General features: G+C 42.3%; 1 protein-coding gene across 1 annotated transcript in view; it reads right to left on the reverse strand.

Moving 5' to 3' along the window:
* Positions 1-20,819, reverse strand: part of KCNH1 (potassium voltage-gated channel subfamily H member 1) — a 348,715-nt gene that overhangs the window by 77,896 nt on the left and 250,000 nt on the right. Inside the window, exon 10 of the mRNA XM_066594506.1 lies at positions 11,912-12,108. Within this exon, the coding sequence (XP_066450603.1) occupies positions 11,912-12,108 (197 nt within the window). The remainder of the gene's footprint in view (positions 1-11,911; positions 12,109-20,819) is intronic.

Raw genomic sequence — 20,819 nt, forward strand, 5'->3', positions numbered from 1 at the left:
CTATCTATCTATCTATCTATCTATCTCATATCTATGTCATATTTATCCATCTATCTATCTCTCATATCTATCTCATATCTATCTATCCATAGAAAATATGATGAACTGGCAGCATAAGCGGATGTAGAAAAGTACAAAACTTGTTTTTATTACCCCGTTACATGTAGACGCAACGTTTTCATCCACTTATACTGCCAGCTCATCATATTTTCTGTGGACAATTATCTGGAACCTTTCTGATTTTTTTGGTTTCTATCTGGCTTTTGCATTTGGGTGGTCTGACCCTGATTAGGGTATACTTAGTGCTGTCGGTGGGAATTGCTATATCTATCTATCCATGTCATATCTATCTCATATCTATCTATGTCATATCTATCTATCTATCTCTCATATCTATCTATCTATCTCTTACATCTCTCATATCTATCTATCTCATATCTATCTCTCATATATCTATCCATGTCATATCTATCTATCTATCTCATATCTATCTCTCTATCTATCTCTCATCTATCTCATATCTATCTCATATCTATCTCATATCTATCTCATATCTATCTATCTTTTACATTCTGTAATTTATTTTTGCTTATTTAATAATCTATTTTTTTGGCATCTATGTCCTCCATGATGTCATATTAGAACTCTGGGGGACATTCACACTAATTTTCTTTTTCAAATTTCCCACTTTGACTGTTACTGGTGCATCCGTAAGAGCTGCATTCATAGGAGCCCCAATTACAATAGCATTAGTCACTACTGGCAGAGCTGATCAGGGTCTGATATATCTCTGCAGCTCTGCCATGCTATGAGGCACCTAGCAAACACATAAATGCCAGGTTGAATAGAGGAAATGGCATTGCTGCTTCCTGTATTCTCTACCTAGTGTGCATGTAGCCTGTAAAGGAGAAGACATAAGCTGTTAACAACTGCTTCTGTCTTCACCTCTAGGTCCTCGTCTATCTCTGACAGCTGAGAACCCCACCTGCTTTAATCTTGCAATGTATTTTTACTATTGGTTGGGATTAAAGCCCAGGTCCAATGGCTGTATATATGGCACTTGGTCTTAAATAGGTTAAAGGAACACTAAACATAGAAATGCCCACATGGTTTGTCAGTCTGCAGGTTCTTGAAAAGAACAGTTTTCTAGAAATCTTACATACAATGCAAAGGTTAATCTCCTGCTAATCTGCTCCATTTTTGGCTAGGGAATGATGGAGGGGTGGGGCATAAAAAGTGGGCGGTGCTTAAAAGGGTCGTCCGAGACTCATATATGGTATTAACTGAACTATTACAGTGGCCACTAACATTTTTGTAATATACTTACCAATAAAAAGATGCCTCACTCTGCTAATCCACGTAATGGTTATGTGTCCAAGTTGTCAAAAACCCCAAACTTGCACTGACATCACATACACAAATTTGGAGTCATCATGGCTCATTGTGTGTGTACATCAGCAGCTGCATTCCTGGTGATCAACTGCACTTGTACCAACAGTCTTCCCAGGCACCTGAAAGTGAGCAATAAAGGCTCCTGGGTTGTGTACGTGATTTTAACCTATGCCTCTGTACTCAGCTTTCCTGAATTCTGCCTGTCCTGACCTCAACCTGTTCTTTGACTATGATTTGCCTGATTGCAAACTTCATGAACTCCACCACTCCTGAGCTCAGCCTGTGATATGGATGACATCTCTGCCTGTCCCTTTGGTACCACACTACCAGATCTGTTAAAAAAGGGTTAAAGGGTAAAAACCATTAAATCCTTAGTAAGACAAAGCGAAATTTGGTGGTAACACAGGGGGTCCACCGCTGTTGTGTTACATGTCTCCTCTACATTGTGCTCCCTTTCTAGTAAAGTGGCTGTAATATTATGTGCTACTGGGTATACAGCAAGTATAGTTATCTGCTTTTTACGAGTTATTTTTTATAGAGAGTGCATAAGGAAGCAATTTATGAGACTAGAAATAAATATGCATTTATTGTAAGTACAACACATACATCACAGCTCACTGAGCAGCGGTACATTGGTATGAGCACCAGATTAAATTCATGTTTGCTCTCTTTGTTCCCTTGTCTGGAAAGGTCATACTTATTTTAGCCAAAGTATGAAAATCAATCAAAGGGTTTTTAGATGCCAATAAGTGCTGACATCTCTCAACTACAGTATCCACATATTAGCGGCGTCTTCCATGGAGTCAGAGCTCTTGCTGCATCTGCAAATGCAGCAGTAATTCTGCTGGGTGACATTATCTCATGTCCTAATAGAATTCATAGAAGGTCGTCGTTAAGGAGGTTGTCCGTTATTAGAAAAACATGGCTGTTTTCTTCCAAAAGAGCCCCTCAACTGTACACAAGTTGTGTCTCATATTGCAATTTAGCTTTGATTGAAATGAATGGAACTAAGGTGCAATATTACACATTACCCTTGGACAAGTGTGGCGCTGTTTTGGATACAAAGCGGCCACAGTTTTCTAATTAGTCCTTTTAAGAGCTTTAGTTATGCAAAGCGAATCATGCATGACAATTAGTGCAAAGTTAATTTGGAGCAATGACTACACCAAAGGTCACGTTTGAGCTACCATTTGTCTGATGTAGCTTAAGGTAACTTTAGCTGGGGTGATTATTGCCTGAATCGTCGCTGGAAACAGCGAATTCGGGCGATAGTCGTTCCGTGTACAAGCTGCCGACAGCTAAACACCAAGTGACTTGGTGTCACTTGTTATTTAGCTCACTTAAAAAGCAAGTGATTATAGGCTCATGAAAACAGGAGTTGTTCATCCATGGATGACTGTTTGCAGTGAATGGGGGCGGTTGGCCGTAAGCAATTTTCTGGCTCGTTTTGCCTCCATTCATAGAATCATAGAATGGTAGAGTTGAAAGGACCTCCAGGGTCATCGGGTCCAAACCCCTGCTCAGTGCAGAATTCACTAAATCATCCCAGATAGATATTTGTCCAGCCTTTGTTTGAACACTTCTATTGAAGGAGAACTCACCACCTCCTGTGGTAACCTGTTCCACTCATTGATCACCCTCACTGCCAGAAAGTTTTTTCTAATATCTAATCTGTGTCTCCTCCCTTTCAGTTTCATCCCATTGCTTCTAGTCTTTCATTGTGCAAATGAGAATAGGGCTGATCCCTCTGCTCTGTGACAGCCCTTCAGATATTTGTAGACAGCTATTAAGTCTCCTCTCAGCCTTCTTTTTTGCAAGCTAAATATTCCAAGATCCTTTAACTGTTCCTCATAGGACATGATTTGCAGACCACTCACCATCTTGGTAACTCTTCTCTGAACTTGCTCCAGTTTGTCTATGTCTTTTTTAAAGTGGGGTGCCCAGAATTGGACACAGTATTCCAGATGAGGTCTGACTAAGGAAGAGTAGAGGGGGATAATTACCTCTTGTGATCTGGACTCTATGTTTCTCTTAATACATCCCAGAATTGTGTTTGCCTTTTTGGCTGCTGCATCACATTGTTGACTCATGTTCAGTCTATGATCTATTAGTATAGCCAAGTCTTTTTCACGTGTGCTGCTGCTTAGCCCAATTTTTCCCATTCTGTATGTGCTTTCTTACTTTTCTTGTACAGATATAGGACTTTGCATTTCTCCCTGTTAAATACCATTCTGTTAGTCGCCGCCCACTGTTCAAGCTTTGCTAGATCTTTTCGAGTACTCTCTCTTCCCTAGTGCTAGCTATCTCTCCTAGCTTTGTGTCGTCGGCAAATTTGATCAGTTTATCATCAATTCCCTCCTCCAGGTCATTTATAAAAATGTTAAACAACACTGGGTCTAGGACTGAGCCTTGTGGTACCCCACTTAATACATTCTTCCACTTGGATGTGCAGCCATTTATGACCACTCTTTGAGTACGATCACTCAGCCAGTTATGAATTTACCTAACAGTTGCCTTGTCAATCCCATATTTGGTCATTTTTTCAATAAGTATGCTATGTAGAGATGAGCGAGCACCCAAATGCTCAGGTCCGCGTTATTTGAGTCGAGCTTTTCGTAAAATTCGAGAGCTCTACTCGAGTAACGAACCCCATTGACTACAATGGGAGACTCAAGCATTTTTGTATGTGGGACGCTGGGTCCTGGGCTTTTTTTTTCTTGGTTTGTTCTCTCTCTCTCTCTCTGCCAGCCAAAAAATTTGCCATTGATGCGCGTGCTGCGTTGCGACGGGGAGGGGCCAAAACAGGCACGTCCTAACGGGGAGGAGCCAAAACCTGGGGCGGGGTCGAACAAGGCGTGATGCTCGTTCAAGTAATGAGCACTATCAAGTACACTAATACTCTAATGAGCATCAAGCTCGGCAGAGTACGTTCGCTCAACTCTAATGCTATGAAATACTTTGTCAAATGCTTTACTAAAGTCAGGAAATACTATATCTACCGCATTTCCTTGATCAACCCAGTCGGTGATTCTGTCATAGAAGGAAATTAGATTCGTCTGGCATGACTTGTTTGTTACAAACCCATGCTGGCTCTGGTTAATTACTCCATTTTTATCCAAGTACTTGCATACATGCTGAATGACTCTGAATGACTATCAATTCTGTGTAAAAGCACAGGAATAATAGTCTGTAGCGGTTGTCGGACATGTAAAGGTACTTCCAGGCTACACTCATATCTCATTCGAGCACCCATCCAGGGTTCCCATTCAAGGGTTACGTCTGACATACCGAAATCAACATTTGAACAGAACCCTAGACAGCTCCATAGGCTTTAATTTCTGAAATAGAGACTAATGCTACACGTTTTGGTCTCCATTTTAGCCAATTTTCTGTCTATTTCTGGCATTTAAAAATTTCTAAGTGGGGCAACATGGAAAAAAATGTAATTGCACCATTTTGGGAGAGGTGGTGGTTGTTTTTACAGCGTTCATGGTGCAGTACAAATAAAATGATATCTTTATTCCGTGAATCAGTACGATTATGGCAATACTAAATTTGTATAGTCTTTTTATATGTAGTACTACTTAAAAAAATACTGTTTCAAAAGAATTGTTTTGTCGCCAACTTTTTTAGATGTTTCTGTTGCGGCTGTGTGGGGGCTAGTTTTTTTGTGCGGCAACCTGTAGATCTTATTGGTATTATTTTGGGGGACATATAACTTTTAGTTCATTTTCTGTTCAATTTTTTTTAAGACAATGTGAAAACCTCCACCATACAAAGGAAGAAACAGAATGTTATACACAACAATAAAGGCCGATTGTCTGGATTGGAAAATGACTCCCATAGAAACTAATCAGGTCCCAGAATAGGCCAGAGATGTGAACATGTCGGCGCTCAATGCCAAAATGATGCTGTGGTCACACAGGTTGTGACGTCAACCCAGACATGCTTCCATGTCGTGGTCAGCGTGCCATGGCAGCAGACATGTTTTCCAATCTCATGCAATCGGTCATGACATGCTTTCATCTTGGCTCACCTGCTTCTGCAAACATTAGGAGCAACCACCATGCTTCTGCTCTTTCCTCTACTGTCTCCCTGAATTCTGTCCATAGGGCTTTTGTACGCTCCATGCCTAGTTGCTTAAAGGGCCAGTGTGCAATCCCATAACTCATCTCCTTCCAATCCTGTTTTTGCACTTCCTATATTAGGCATCCACACCTAGGGTGGATGCCTAAGCAATTGGTCCCCTCCTCCTGTCATTTGTGTTTGTGTTTGTTTTGGTTCTGAACCTTCCCTTATTATTGACCATTATGACTTTTGTGCTCTTGACCTCGACTCTATATTCTAGACTTTGCTATTGCCTGCTGCCTGCCCAGACCTTCATCCTGGACCTCATGCTGCCAGCCCTGACTCAAGCCTTTCTTTCTATTTTGCTCCTGTTCACTCCTTCAGGTACCGCGCCTTGGCCAGTGCAGCATTACCAGCCATATAACTGGGACTATCTGCATGTGTAACGGCTTGGGTACCCCGTAGCAAAGTCTGTATCCTACTAGAAGGGTCAAGCATCAAAGCCGGGGTTCCCTAGCTGCCACCTCAGATAGCCCAAAGCCAAACCGGTGTATAGCAAGGCAGATCCACATCCATCTGCTTGGCACAACCCCTTTAATATTTTGGTTTTTTATGCGTAACAATATAGGAAACCCATGTAGGCCATAACACTACTATACAATGTACATTTCCCTTTAAATAGCAACTGATGCGCAGTTCAGAGGGATACGAAGGGCCCTGCTGTGTCTGAAGGTCACACGTCATCATGGCTGTCACAGGTAAGTGATCAACGTAATAGAGAGGAGACACGAGCGATCCGTCACTCAGGCAATGTCATTCTTCAAAGACCTCACTCCAAAGTGCTTTCAGCTAATGCTCTCGTCTGACATTTATTGACATTTCACTACGATGGAGCGTGAAGCACGTGGAGGGGGTTTTATTTACACATTTACAAATATGTTCAGCATGTTATTTTATATCTTTTGTGAAAAGTCATGCAGATTAAATCTTGTCGGAGGCCCTTTACAATTGCATCTACTCCAGCAGAAATTTGATGAGGATGTATTATTTTAGAAACAATAAGTAAGAGAATATACAACACTGATTACCTAAATAGAACTCTTTAAAGGAGCACACCTTGCAAAACGGATATGCTCTGTAATACCTATTGAAGGGCGTGAGGGGGCGGAGCATCATAGTTATGCTCCCTTTGGGTTCCATGATTTAATCCGTTACACTCAGCCCACTCAGTCCCTACACTGTACATAACTAAGTATATCAGTTGTTTCCCAGAGGGACCCTTTAATTGGTTGCTTTAAAGCCATTTATGGGCTGATGCTGTATGCACACAAATGTCTTTTTTCACTTCTGAAAATCTGTCCGATTCTTCAATGCGATTTTCACTATTTTATACAGTCCAATGGAAAAGATAAAACAACTCTTGTTGGTGTTGCTTCAAGTTTCCCTGGATGAAAAATATTGGGTGGCAAGATGGTGGTCAAAAATGCGCTGTGCTGTTCTTGAAAAAATTTTTTGGTGTACCACCATCCCACTAACTGATGATTCTCGTAGTTTTGTGGAATCGTGAAACAGCATCAGCAAGAGTTGTCTTATCTTTTCTATTACTCTGTAGTCTTGGAGAAGTTGGAATTAGATTTTTGGACTAAAATATTAGCCAACAAAGAAGGCACAATGGTCACTGAAAGAGGATAGAGAAATATATAGTATTGTTGGTCATATCTAGGGGCGTACCTAAAGGCTCAGGGGCCTGGGTGCAAAAGTTCTGCACCCCTCTCCCGTACCCATACCTAAATCGTGCTGAATACAGCTGCAAAACGAATTTACATACATGATCTAACCCCTTGGAGTAATCTTTCCAAACAAAACTCATTTCCTGCACTACATGAAAATTTGTTTGTAGCCCCTTAGGCCACTCTCACACACACACTGCTTTTTACCGCTATTAGCGCAGCGTCCCAAGTGCCGTGCTAACCGTGGTACAACGCTCCAATTGATTTTAATAGACCTGCACTTGAACGCAGTGTTTCTTACACTGTGATTTTCGAGAGCTGTCTGTTCTTTTTTTGAGTTTTTTAACATGCCTCCTTACCCATCACAATGATGGGGTGCATTAAAAAGCACTGTCAAACGCTGTACCATGCGTTCAAGAATGCCGCTTGAAATTGTGGTAAAAATGCCACGATTTTGAGCTGCGTTTTTTGAAATGAGTACCCAGCTTGGTGTGGGGTAATAAGTTGGTGCTATACAAATAACAAGATTTATTTTATTCATTTTCATATTATACTGAGATAGATAGATAGATAGATAGATAGATAGATAGATAGATAGATAGATAGATAGATACCCCGGCCGGACCACTTCTCTGTGTGAAGAGAGCAGCAGGGCAGGCAGACGCTGTACAGTGTGTCAGCAGGAGCAGCAGGTTGATGACATCATCTTACTCTGTTCCATGCATTGTCTGCCTACCTCCTCTTTCTCCCCTCCTCCCCTCCTCCTGTGCTTTGGGTGGCTTCTTAAGCGGCTCACACTGTCGGCCTCACCGAAGCAATCATGCGCCCGGCAGTGCAACCAGCCGGTAATGCACTGTATGTACATTTGTATATGGCAGAGGGTAGCCTCTGGGCTCCTCCATACTGGGGGCCCAGTCGCCATTGCAACCCCTGACCATAAGCCAGTGGTCATATCCGTAAGCAAATGCCATTCAAGCGTCTAGGAAAGATGGGAAATTACTTAGAGTTCCAACATAAGGGTGTTCTGAATCAGATAAAACCGAATGAGCAATGCTATTCTACAATGACTATGGGCAGATTGTGCTATTTTATGCTTCATATAGCCTTACGTGTAAAATCCAGACCTGGTGAGCAGTTTTCAAGTCCCATTGTGCGTTGTAATGTCATAAAACCTGGGTATGCGGCAGGTTAGGCATAAATAATGTATTTTATTTCAATATGTCTGACATCTGCAGCCTGATGGAAAGCAGAGAAAGAATCTTTCCCCTGCGATGAAACACATAACTGTCTTTCTTGCAGTGGCTTGTATCAGACATATATTCACCGGGCACCGCGCTCTAGAGCTGTCCAGCTATATATGGTTGCCCTGAAGGTGAGATATATAATTAGACTACACTAAGCTCCTGGAAGACAGAGGTGCCAGGCACACAGATTGCAGAAAGTGACGTTTTTTCCTTTTAGCATTTGAATGTTACTTTTTTGGGGTAAAAAAGACAGACAATAATATACTGCAACTAAAGGGGGGGGGGGCTTTGGAGTCACTGAATACTGTAGGATATAGGGTACTAGATTAGGAAATTGGTGCATGATCAGTTCCTGAAAATTCAAGCTTAGGTCTGTTTCACACGCCTATAACATGCTGCATTTTAACATCCCCGTAATGGATACATGATTTGGAAATTGGAACTTAGAAGATTATAGAAGCCAATGATAATTTAAAGCAACCATACAAAGTAACACAGGCCTCATATGAAATATTGTGTACAGTTCTGGACAGCGGTGCTCAAGAAAGACATTGCAGTGCTTGAGAGGGTTTAAAGAAGGGCAACTAAATTACTAAAAGGAGGGGGAGGACTGGAATATTTAGAGAGGCCAACAAAATTGGGATTGTTCACCCAAAGGTGGTTAAGTAGAACGAGAAGAAAGGATGGCACTATGTAATATATCCCCTCTCTGTGGTCCCTGGACAAATTGTTTCCGTGGGACCAGGGGGTCACTTTAAAAGAGTGTCAGCTTTGTGGCCAAATGTGGCCGCGATGAAAACTCAACACTTTGAGGATTTTATTATTAATACAAAAGCTTTAACCTCCAGGGTCCCAATGCAGAATATCTAAGGGCCTCCCAGTTATGGCATGGCAGTGGTCAGTGTGACAAGTTGAGGTTACTTGCCTATCGGATCGTCATCTTTGCCTTTAAGCAGGAATGGACACCATGTGCATAAAGGCTCCAGAGACTTGGATTTCTTTAACTTCTGGTTTCCACCAGCATTTATTCCATATCACAGCAAATATGTGTAAACATACAATGCTCAGGGTTCATAACCCACCACCCCTCACCTGGCGAGTCTAGGGATGCCCTCTTCTGTCAGACTTGGGTTGCGCCCCGACTGGTCTGTGCTGGACCTCAGGCTCCTAGTTCCTGATGTGGATCCTCTCGCTGCCTCTCACACTGGCTCTCAGCCAACTTTCCTCTGAGTGTGGCAGGAACTGACACTTTTATCCTACTTCCTGCCACACCCACATGTGTTTTCTCTAATTTCTGCAGCCTGAATGCCTGTTTACAGCCCTCTGCAGGCCATTTTCTGTACTGCGGCACCACATCAGAAAGCTGCTACTACGAAAAAAAACTAAAGTGACGCTGTAGACTCTGCTAAATAGGTCCTACTTACCAAATCATCATTGAAGTGTTTGAAAATGAACAAAACTTGTTCGGTGAAATATTGTGAACGATTGAATGATGAATGATCATCCATCGTTCATTTTTTGCAGGCATAAAATATTGTTTGTCGGACATTCCACGTAAAAAGCGATCATTCAGTTATTTGCAAACCATTTCCAGACTTTCCTGATAGACCAACGATGGACTGAATGAGCTATGATGAAATGAAATGCCAAAAAAAATGTAAACTATAATCTGCGCTGGCAAACGGGCATCGTTTGAAACTACTTCACTCATTCGCTCGTTCCAATGATTAATTGCCCCATGCAAAAGACCCTATGGGGTGATTAAATATATTATGCTAAAAACATCTGGAAAAAGCTGTATTATTATTATTATTCTTTTAGTTTTATTGCTTTTTATGGTGTAAATCAGGATATATTACAGGATCTACCACATTTATCTGGCACTGAATCGTCAGCCTCTTGGTAATTTCAGTAATAATGTCAGTAATAACAGAAACACTCTGACCCGCTCTAGATCGACAGGCAACTTTGAACTCCGCTACAACCTGTGACCATTTCCTCCCATCATCCCATAGAATTTGCAAAGCTCCAATCCCAAATATTCTCTTGGTGCACTCAGGTTTCAAGGCAAAAAAATCACAAAGAGCCCGCTGACTCATTCCCTAACCCCAAGCAAACTCTTAGAATTGCTCTCTTGACATCCTATTAGTGACAGAAATGACATTTTTTTCACTTTGCTGTCTAAAAATAACACGGAAGAAAAATATCACCTTTAAAACAACGAACAGAAGGTTTTGTTTCAGACAATTCCCATATAAACCGATGAGTCATAGTTATGGTACGAAAGAAACCGTTACTTGGGATTTTTTTTCTATATCCAGTATATTAAAGCTCACATAGTAGTCCAAACATAAAAGATGAAAAAATAAATAAAAACAACATCTAAAAATCAAAAGCCTTTGAAGGGAATCTGGCATCAGCGTTTGGCACTTCAAACCGACGGCACGGCGATACAGCACTTTTTCTTCTAGAAATAGGCAATGTGTCTATTACCCATAAAACTTACTTTTATCATTGAGCGCTATATGCTAGTTACACCCCATCACTCAGGGGTCCAAAATAGTAGCTGCATAAAGTATCCAAAAATTAATACCATAAAGAGACACAATGTAAAGGGCCATGGAAAAGTAGCCCGCCCCCGATCGCGGCACAACACTCTTTGGAGATGGTTGTAGCCATTTCCTTTTCAAAAAGTGAAAGCTGCCCTATGATTGGTTGCTACAGACAACAAAGACAGATGTTCTGGTGTTGTAGAAGAACCGGTGTTGTTCTTCTACGACGGAAAAGATTTATTGTGGAAGGCTATATTGTGAAGTGGATCAATTAAGAAACATAAGAGGCTTTCACAGACAAGTACCCAGGTACACAACCACCTGTATTGAGAACCTGGTTCCAAATGACGCCAAACCAAGTCTGTTGCTAACATGAAGAAACCGAGACCTTCATTAGTCCGAATATCCGAATTCGTCCATTTCCACTCCCTCTCAAACATACAATACCATTACAAAGAAAATAACATCATACTGTCATTAAATAGCGTTAAACCATGCCCCCCTTTGATATGTTTGACCGCTGCTTCATTTCTCACTATGGTTGAGTGTCTCTGCCATTGGACCCCCACTAGACACCTGTTCCCTATCCTGTGGGTAAGGGATAAGTTAGAATCTTGGGACAACCACTCTAAGTTAATAAAGATTATCCTCCATAATTCCTTACATGGTAAACATGCCCGGTATCCATTAAATAACCATTCATGGGCATGGCTGGCACTGCGATGGCCATGCTCTTTGTCATCTCTGTAGATGAGCAAACACATTTTATACAAGCAAAGGCAGGAGAAACTTTTTTTTGCATTGCTTTTTAGATTGCACCATTCAGGATTGATGGGGCTGAGCTGTGATACCAGAGTCAGTCTAAGAGTGGCGCTGTGATATGTTAAGGAACTCCACAGAGAATATAATTTAGAGTTGCACTCACCCTTTTACGCAGATTATAGGTAAGAATAAGGTTTCGGGAAAATGAGTGAGAAAAGGCAGAGTAGAACTCCAAGACTTTCTGTAAGGCATCTCTCTTTATTACGTGAAGATCACAGTAGGTCAGAGCTCTAACATTGGCACAAGATGGAGCCAGGGTGGTCTCTTTCCAGAATATGTCTCCAAATACATCACCTTTACCTGCAAAGACAAGAGTGAGAAAACTGTTGAAACCTACCGTATGATCACCAATACATACTGAAGGGAGCCGTAATATGAGACTAATATCTAAGTACAACCTTGTCCTTGGTTAACGCAATGTCAGCAACCTTCTAATAAACTTTGTCTCAGTTCCTCCCTTTCTAGATTTCTCTTTGCTGGTAGTCAGATGCATCAATGATTATTTATATCACTACTGCTGATGCTTTTTAAGGGTACAGATGTAGCAAAGTTTAGCATGACAATATGGAAAATAAGCTGCATCACAAAACTTTTACTTGCCTTTTCAATGGATTTGTTGTGTTCAGAAATGACAATTTGTTGCCGAAAGTTATCAGTATTGGGATAAACTTTGCTACATCTGTATGTTCAAATGTGGCGTTTCCAATGCATTTTTCTGTTAGCAAGGAAATGCACTGAACGTGCCTTATGAGCCCATACCATTACAATGTATCAATAGCTGTAGGAGGCATGTCTCCCAACAATCTTAGATTGAACGGGACCAGTTTGGGATTTCAGGCACTGTCCTGATGAAAGTGAGTACAGGAATGAGTGGTATGGTGGGACAACACACAGCTGGGGGCAGCCTCGATTGTGCAGTTCCAAAGGGCCTGAAGGATAAAGGAGCGAATGAGCCCTGCTGACGGCTCGATCGTAGGCGATCCCCACATACGGGACATACAGGGGGCTCGTAATAGGATGCAAACATATAGTACAGAGTCCACTTTCTTGCTCCAAAACATTTAATGAACAAAACAGAATACAACACAGTTGACTATCACCAGTGTTCGATCAACAGGTATTAGCAACATAAGGCAAAGCCGGCAGCATTTTTCACAACGTTTCCTTCTGCTAATTCAGTGTCCTCCTTTGGAGAATACTAGTAATTATTAGGAAATTTTAGTACCAGTGTTTCTGGTGGCGCAATGCATCACACAGCTGTGCTATATGGTACATCCATTATGATCCCCACACATCACATAGCTCTAGTACATCCATTCTGACCCCACACATTACACACACACAGCACATCACTCACACAGCTCTACTACATGTATGCTGATCCAACACATCACACACACAGCCCTACTACATTGTACATCCATCCTGACCCCACACATCACACACAGCACATGACACACATAGCTCTGCTACATCCTAATTCACACAAATCATACACACACACAGCTCTGCTATTCCACACATCACCAGACTCCTGATACAGTGATCACCCCATGTCATTTGATTCCTGACTCCACCCACACCAGTGATCACATGATGTGACATCATCGCAGGTCCTGGTGACTGCTGTCAGTTTATCCATTATACAGTACTTTCTACCAAACTGCACAATGGCTCCTCCCACAGCAGTGATGTCACCGCAGGTCTTTCAGCCCACCATCTCTGTGGTGGTGGTAGGTCGGTGTCTCCTGTCAGGACAACTGAGTTGTGTCTAAGATAATAACGGCTTAGTTGTATTCTCATTTTCCTATATTTGTCCTCTCCTTTTCAAGAGCCCTAACTGTGTTGTTCTTCTGTCGGCCAGGCTCTGTGTTTTATATATGTTGTAGGACCTTCAATGATGTCACCAGGGGCGGAGCATGAGAAGCACTCACATACTAACTAACAAGTTGTTGTTAGTAATTTGATTCGCCCTCGTAGAGGTTCCAGTGTCCCGTCATTCTGCGGTACTCCATTAGGTGGTCCTGCTGGATAGCAACCGATGCAGAGAATCTGCAGTGTCTCCTTTTAGTTTTTTCTTTCCACTGCGACTTACCACTATAAAATGTCCGAAGGCCAACTTCCATTATTTATAGAGTCCTTCCTCCCGTCAGTCTTGTGGGAAGATGTCCTCAGCTCTGTCTCACACTCTATTCTTAGTGAAATACTATCACTAGATTAACAATAATTCATTAAGTCTTTTGAGGAGATTATAGTGGAACCCCGCTACTCTCCTGTCCCACGAGGCATGCTATATACCCCGATTTCAACTGTATTTGCATCCTCAGGAAGCAGATACAGTTGAATACAATGGAGGGAAAGGAAATTATCGGCTCCCTGCTCAACCATTCATCTTGGGCCTGCCAACAGTCTGCGATTTGTAGTGCAAGTGTAGATCAGCCCACTCTTTCATCACCCCCGAAGCAGGAAGACAAGGCAGCCCCCAGCATGCACTGGTTCCTCGACACTGCCACTGTGTGGTAGCACTAAGAGGGCCATCTTTACAGCGAGGGAGGCACTATAACAGCATGGTAGGAACTAAATAATGGGCACTATTACTGTGTGAGGGCACTAATGGACACCATTATTGTGTATCAATCAAAGGAGGCTACTTGTACCATGTTGGGACACAAAGCGGACAATATGATATTGAACAAGTATGGACAAGGATTGGGTGGGTAAGGAGTGGGGATGAGCGAGTATACTCGCTAAAGCACTACTCGTTCGAGTAATGTGCTTTAGGCGAGTATCTCCCCGCTCGTCCCTGAAGATTCGGGAGCCGCCACAGCTGACAGGTGAGTTGCGGCGGGGAGCAGGGGAGAGAGGGAGAGAGAGATCTCCCCTCCGTTCCTCCCCGCTCTCCTCCGCAGCTCCCCGCTCCACGGCGGCTCTCGAATCTTCAGGGACGAGCAGGGAGATACTCGTCTAAAGCACATTACTCGAACGAGTAGTGCTTTAGCGAGTATACTTGCTCATCCCTAATTAGGAGCATGGCCTAATGTAATAAATATTTCCTGTCGCACGCTACATGCACCATAGGGGTTGTTCTTCTATCCGTTATTTGAAAGTTGGGAAGTATGCGAGAGGTCACATCTGGGGCCCAGGTGCCTAAAGAGGGCCAAAAGTCCCTCTGCTATATAAGACGACACTAGTATTCCAAATGACACATGGTAGGTGGGGCCCTGGTACAAATTTTACATTGAGGTCTTGGAGTTTCTGAGCATTGTAGGTAAGAGCTATCAGCCTGGTATACAAGACATGAGATGAACTTGTGTAGCATCTAATAATATAAAGTATTAAGTGTACACAGACCTGACTAGACCACGGGTCTACAATAGGACACCTATAGAAGTGCATAGACCTCTGCCAAACTTCTGTATGCCTCTGAATAATATCTATATAAAGCCTTCATTTTTTATTCTTCATTCAATGCTGAAAGCAACAAACATAGTGATGACCCACATAATTCTGTCTTACCAGCACCAGCAGAGATATGTGTGCAGCCACAGGTTATATAACTGCTTGTAGTGGAAGGTAAGTATAGGAGAAAGCCAAGGGGGAAATGTCAGGAGATTCTGAAAACTGCTAGATACAAACCTCCCCAGAATAGAATAGGGTCCCTGCACACGGGGAGGTTTTTTCTGCAGTGGATCCGCAGTTAATGTACAAGTAATACATTGATTCGCTGCAGATTTCACGCTATGCATTGCAAAGATTTGAATACACACTTGGGGCAGAAATCCCACCCCATGTGAACATACCCTGAAAACCTGCAGAATGAACGGACATGATGCTGATGTCAAAATCCACACCGCAGTTGATTCATCCGTGGAAAATTTCTGCAACGTGTAGATCAGATTTTTAGTATTGTATCTACTTTGGGGTATTAAGCTGCAGATTTGCTGTCGGAAAACATGTAGCTAAGAGCACCTTCATACAGCTGCTTTTACCGTCTGGAAACTTGGCAGCGAAATGACCCTTAAATTTCTGCCGTAGAACCTCACAAAGATTTAGCCCCATTCAATGGGTCTACTCCATGTGCGGCATCCTCGCCGACTCTGCGGCAAAAAATGATATTTCAATCTTATTTTGCCAAGGCACGGGTTTCAACTTTGTAGTTATTAGTGCGCTAAACAATATGTTGGAGCTTTAGAAGCTTCATAGCTTTATGAATTCTTGAAAAGTCATTGAGTATCCCATTAGAGGATGCTTACGTCAATTATTAATGGTGGGCAATTAGCATGGTCACAAGCTACTTGAAAAGAAAGGCTGGACCCAGGCTGAAAGCCGTGAGGAAAGGCTGGCATGATGCTGGTTGTAGGGAAGGGTGAGTTTAGTGAGACGAGTACAATGAAGGGGTGGAGGCTTCCTCTGCGTAACAGTGTGACATGACAGTCTTTGGTTGTCCTGCTTACCACCCTAATTTTTCTGTTCTACTGATTTACTCATTTGACTAGAGGTTTTATTGGTGCAGAGTGTTAGGGCAGCAAAAATGTAGTCCTAATTTCTCACTAACCCATGAAGGTTGCAGGTTCAATTCCTGCTTGGGTCAGGTAGCCAGCTCAAGGTTAACTTAGCCTTCCATCCTTCCGAGGTCAGTAAAATGAGTACCCCCCTGCTAGGGGGTAAAGATGACTGGGGAAGGCAAGAAAATGTCACAATGTGACGTCACCCTAGGGGTTAGTCATGACTCGGTGCTCGCAGCAGGGGACGTTATCTTACCTTTTTTTTTGCTTAAAGTGTAAAGTTTTCCACTTCAGTGAAAAGTGCTATAACAGCAGTGTGACAGTAGCTGTGGTGGGTTGGGGGTCCTTGGAGTTAGTGGAAATTAGTGTATGTGTGGGGGGGATTCATCATGGGTATGGTCAGTCTTAAATTATACAATTCTTTACGGTTGGTCTGGCAAATGTGGACCCTACTTGGTGGTGTCCCGAAGACCGAATGTAAATTGTAATAGCAATCTGCGGTTGGTAGGTCTGCCCCTGAACCTGAGGTAGGCAGTTGGGGGTATATGGAATATTTTGGGCAGAATGGCATCAGACTTCTTTGCTTCACAAACCATGGGTGTGCTGTTGTGTATTTGGCTGCAAGTATCAGAGATGGTCTACAGTTCTATATTTTTTTGTACCTGATATATGTTTAGTTTGTTAATAACTTGGCTGTAGTGGCCAATATAATCCGGCCCATTGTTTCTTATGTATTTTTGAGCTAAATTGGGGATTAGAGGGTTGGAGGTTGAGTGAATTCGGCCATTAAAGTGCCTGTGGATCGTAGTTAACAGACTGAACTCTGCAGAGTGAAGATCGCTGCAGTTCATGTGATGAGTTTGGATCACCTAATAGTTGCAGTCATCTGTTATTGCCACATTTAACTTGCAAATATTGTCCATTTTTAATGCAAAAACACATAAACTAATACTTATTTGCTATGGAAACAGTACTCAGTGGTGGTTTGACAACATCTCATTGACTTCATCTCATCCTTTTCTAAAGATACATAAATTAATTATCGTCTTCTATGCGCTCGCTGCAATGAACGCTCTATAAATATTTGTTTAATCATCTGACGTTATTTGCTGACTTGAAGGCAACTATGTAATGAGCCTTATTTACTGTATAATAACAAGTAACAGCCCAATCAGTAGCAGAAGTATAGACCCTGTCTGGTTTACGCTTTAGGACGATCAGATGACAGGATTGTTCCATGTCAGCGACGCGGAAGCGACTTTCAGCACCTGAATAATTCCTCTTATATGTCAGGAATGGCGACAAGGAACTTCAATGATTTATCTCGGTAGTGCAAAGTAAAGTTTCAAACTTAGGCCTGTGTCGCACGGGCGTATTTGTACAGTGTTTTGCGCCGGAAGAATTTGCGCGCACAATATGCAGTGAATAGAACAGATTGATTTCAATGGATTCATTCAAATACACATACCGCATTTCAGCGGGGAACAGGGGGGAGCCCTCTCTCTCTCCCTCTCCCTAATACTCCCCACTGCAACCACCCACTCACCCACGGCGCCCCCCGAATCTTTTCGCCCGAGTTTGGAAGTACTCGAAAATTGCGGCGCTCGGGTCGAAAAAGGGGCGTGGCCGAGTAGGTTCGCTCATCTCTAGTAGTCACCCTTAAAGGAAGCCTAAACTTTTAACATCATACAGTTAGTAGGTAAAAAAATCTGATTAATTCCTTAACCTGTTAAAGACCAAGCGCTGTTAATATAATTTAAAAAAAATGAAGAAATAATTTTAAAGGAACTATAAATTTACAAAAAAAATATTTTTAACTTTTTGGACACAGGTATTAAAAATAAATTAGAAAAAAAGGTATTAAAAATAGTCCTATATATCATGAAAAAAAAAACTGCAAAAAAAATATGCTGTCAGTGACTGAACAGCGAATGATAATTCAGTTTCAGCAGGCATAAAAAATCAAACATGTAAACAAGCCGCTATCTAGCTATGAATGACGGCCTATTTACTGTGAATAAAGGTGGGCAGCCAGAGCGATCTTCATTTACTGAGCAATCATGTATGAAAGTGCAGGAGCGATTATTGCTTGGATGTGTAAAAGGGCCCAGTTGTGTACTGCTAGGGGTCACAGGGGTTGCAATTGCGACCTGGCCCCTTAGTGAATGTGGACCCATGGGTCTCCACCATGGGTGACGCTCAAGGGGAGGGTCATTACCCGAGGCAGCTAGCAGCCAATCCCACACTGCAGACTCCCCCGATGTGTGGTCCTCCCTACCACTGAGAGACTGTGGTTGTGATTTGTTACAACTGCAGACTATCAGGGCAATGCTGATCATGTGATTGGTCGGGCAGGCGGCGTTTGATAGCAGAGGAGGGGAGCAGACCATGCGGTGTAACCAATTAGTTCACTATATATGTATAGCTGGTATAATTTATACTCTATAACTTATACCAGCTGTGCATATATAATTACATACAGGAGATACCCGGGTTATACCAGCATTGTTCATATCACTACATACAGGAGATGTATATGCATTCTGTATACAGTGATATGGAGCACTCTGATATAACCTGGGTACCTCCTGTATATAATTATATATGTACAGCTGGGATACATTATACATCTTCCATGGTTTTTGAATATCACTTGCAGTTTTTATGAGTATTTTAATTGTGGTTCAAAAATGCAACAAAAAACATGAACACGGCCTAAAGGGGCTACAGACAAATTTTCACATAATCCAGGAAATGAGTCATGTTTGGAAAGCTTATGCCAAGGGCTAGATCATGTATGTAAATTCATGTTGCAGCAGTATACAGTACGGTTTAGGTATGGAGGTACCGGTGGAGGGCAGACCAAGCTGAAACTTTGCACCCAGGCCCTTGAGTCTTTAGCTACGGCCCTGAAAGGGCTGAGCCCCATAGCTTAAGATGTAGATTCCCCTCCATACATTTTATGATACACATTTCTTTGGCTCTGTGATGACCTGTGCACAGTAATTACTGCATCCTGCCAACTACACGCACATTAGCACTTACATAGTAAGAACACTGATGTTATTCGACACATAAAGCAGCAAGCGGTAAAATTACAAGAGTCTTTTAAGAAGTCCATAAAACAGTGCCATCATCACGGATGGCCAAACGTATCACAGCGTGAGATACAGTCCAATATGATAATTACCACTAAATTTTCTCACAAAAAGCAATCTACCCCCACTGGTTATATCTAAGAGCAAACTACTCCCCCCACCTGTATATTTACGATGTTGCAGGTTGTAACTAGAAATCATAATCTAATTTTTTTTAAAAATCATGTATATGACATGTTAATAGAGATGAGTGAGCATACTTGTTAAGGGCAGATACTTGAGCGAGTATCGTCCTTTTCGAGTACCTGCCTGCTCGTCAGAAAAAATTCGGGTGCCGGCGGGGGACGGCCGGGGACAGGGGAGAGAGATCTTTCTCTCTTTCCCCCACTGCTCCCCCAGGCTCACTCCCGCCACCCCCTGCCCCCCACCGGCACCCAAATCTTTTCTGACGAGCAGGCAGGTACTCGAAAAGGACGATACTCGCTTGAGTATCTGCCCTTAACGAGTATGCTCGCTCATCTCTACATGTAAACCAATTGAAATATGAGGGTTTATATAAAAGCCTATGCTGGTTTAGCACAGTACAATAGTCTATGGCCGTTTTTAATAATCTAGTGTCTCAGATAGGTAGATGGCCCCCGGTTAGTGCCTGGCACTCCATAGTAGTTGGGGTAAGTCAGAAGCAACTGTGATGATCATACCGTATATGATTTAGGCTTTTGTTCACATCTGCATTGTAGTTTCTGTTGAAAACCATGACAACGTGTCAGATCAGTCACACAACAGGTATTGGTAGTGACTGACAGACCCCACAGATGTATCATAGGATCTGTCGGGTTCTACCGTGGTGTCTATCATTTCGATGGTTAAATGTTGCCGCACTGCTCGCTATTCTTCCCTTCAAAAATAACAGAATCTGTGACAGAGGCTCCTAACAGACATGTATGTGAAGAGAGTTGCACATTAATTTCCAGGAAAGAAAAAACAAAGCTGCAGGCTGCAACTTTGTATAAAAATGCACATTGTGTAAAAGTCGCATGAAGTAACTCAATGGGGCTGTCTGCTTAAGAAAACCCATTATAAAGTATCCCTGTTAGAGAATTTTCAGTTAAAAGAAGGGACTCCTGCCTTCAGGACCCTTATTTAGTAGCCAGAGTGAAGAACAGGCATTTGCTTATTTTGGTGTGACTCTAACAAAAAAAATACTGCAGAACGTGAACTTGTAAGATTCAAATCACATAAAGAAGTCACTATAGGAAATTAAATAATTGGGATAAATCTATGTTTTTTTCCCCTGAAAAGTAGTATGTTATAGGAACACCAGCTCGGCAGTTGCTACTGGGACCCGGTCACCAGTGTGGCTCTTTGCTGGCATCACTGTGCCAATGGCGGGTCATCTTATGCACCA

The sequence above is a fragment of the Eleutherodactylus coqui genome, chromosome 3 (genome assembly GCF_035609145.1).
Source record: "Eleutherodactylus coqui strain aEleCoq1 chromosome 3, aEleCoq1.hap1, whole genome shotgun sequence".
NCBI lineage: Eukaryota > Metazoa > Chordata > Amphibia > Anura > Eleutherodactylidae > Eleutherodactylus > Eleutherodactylus coqui.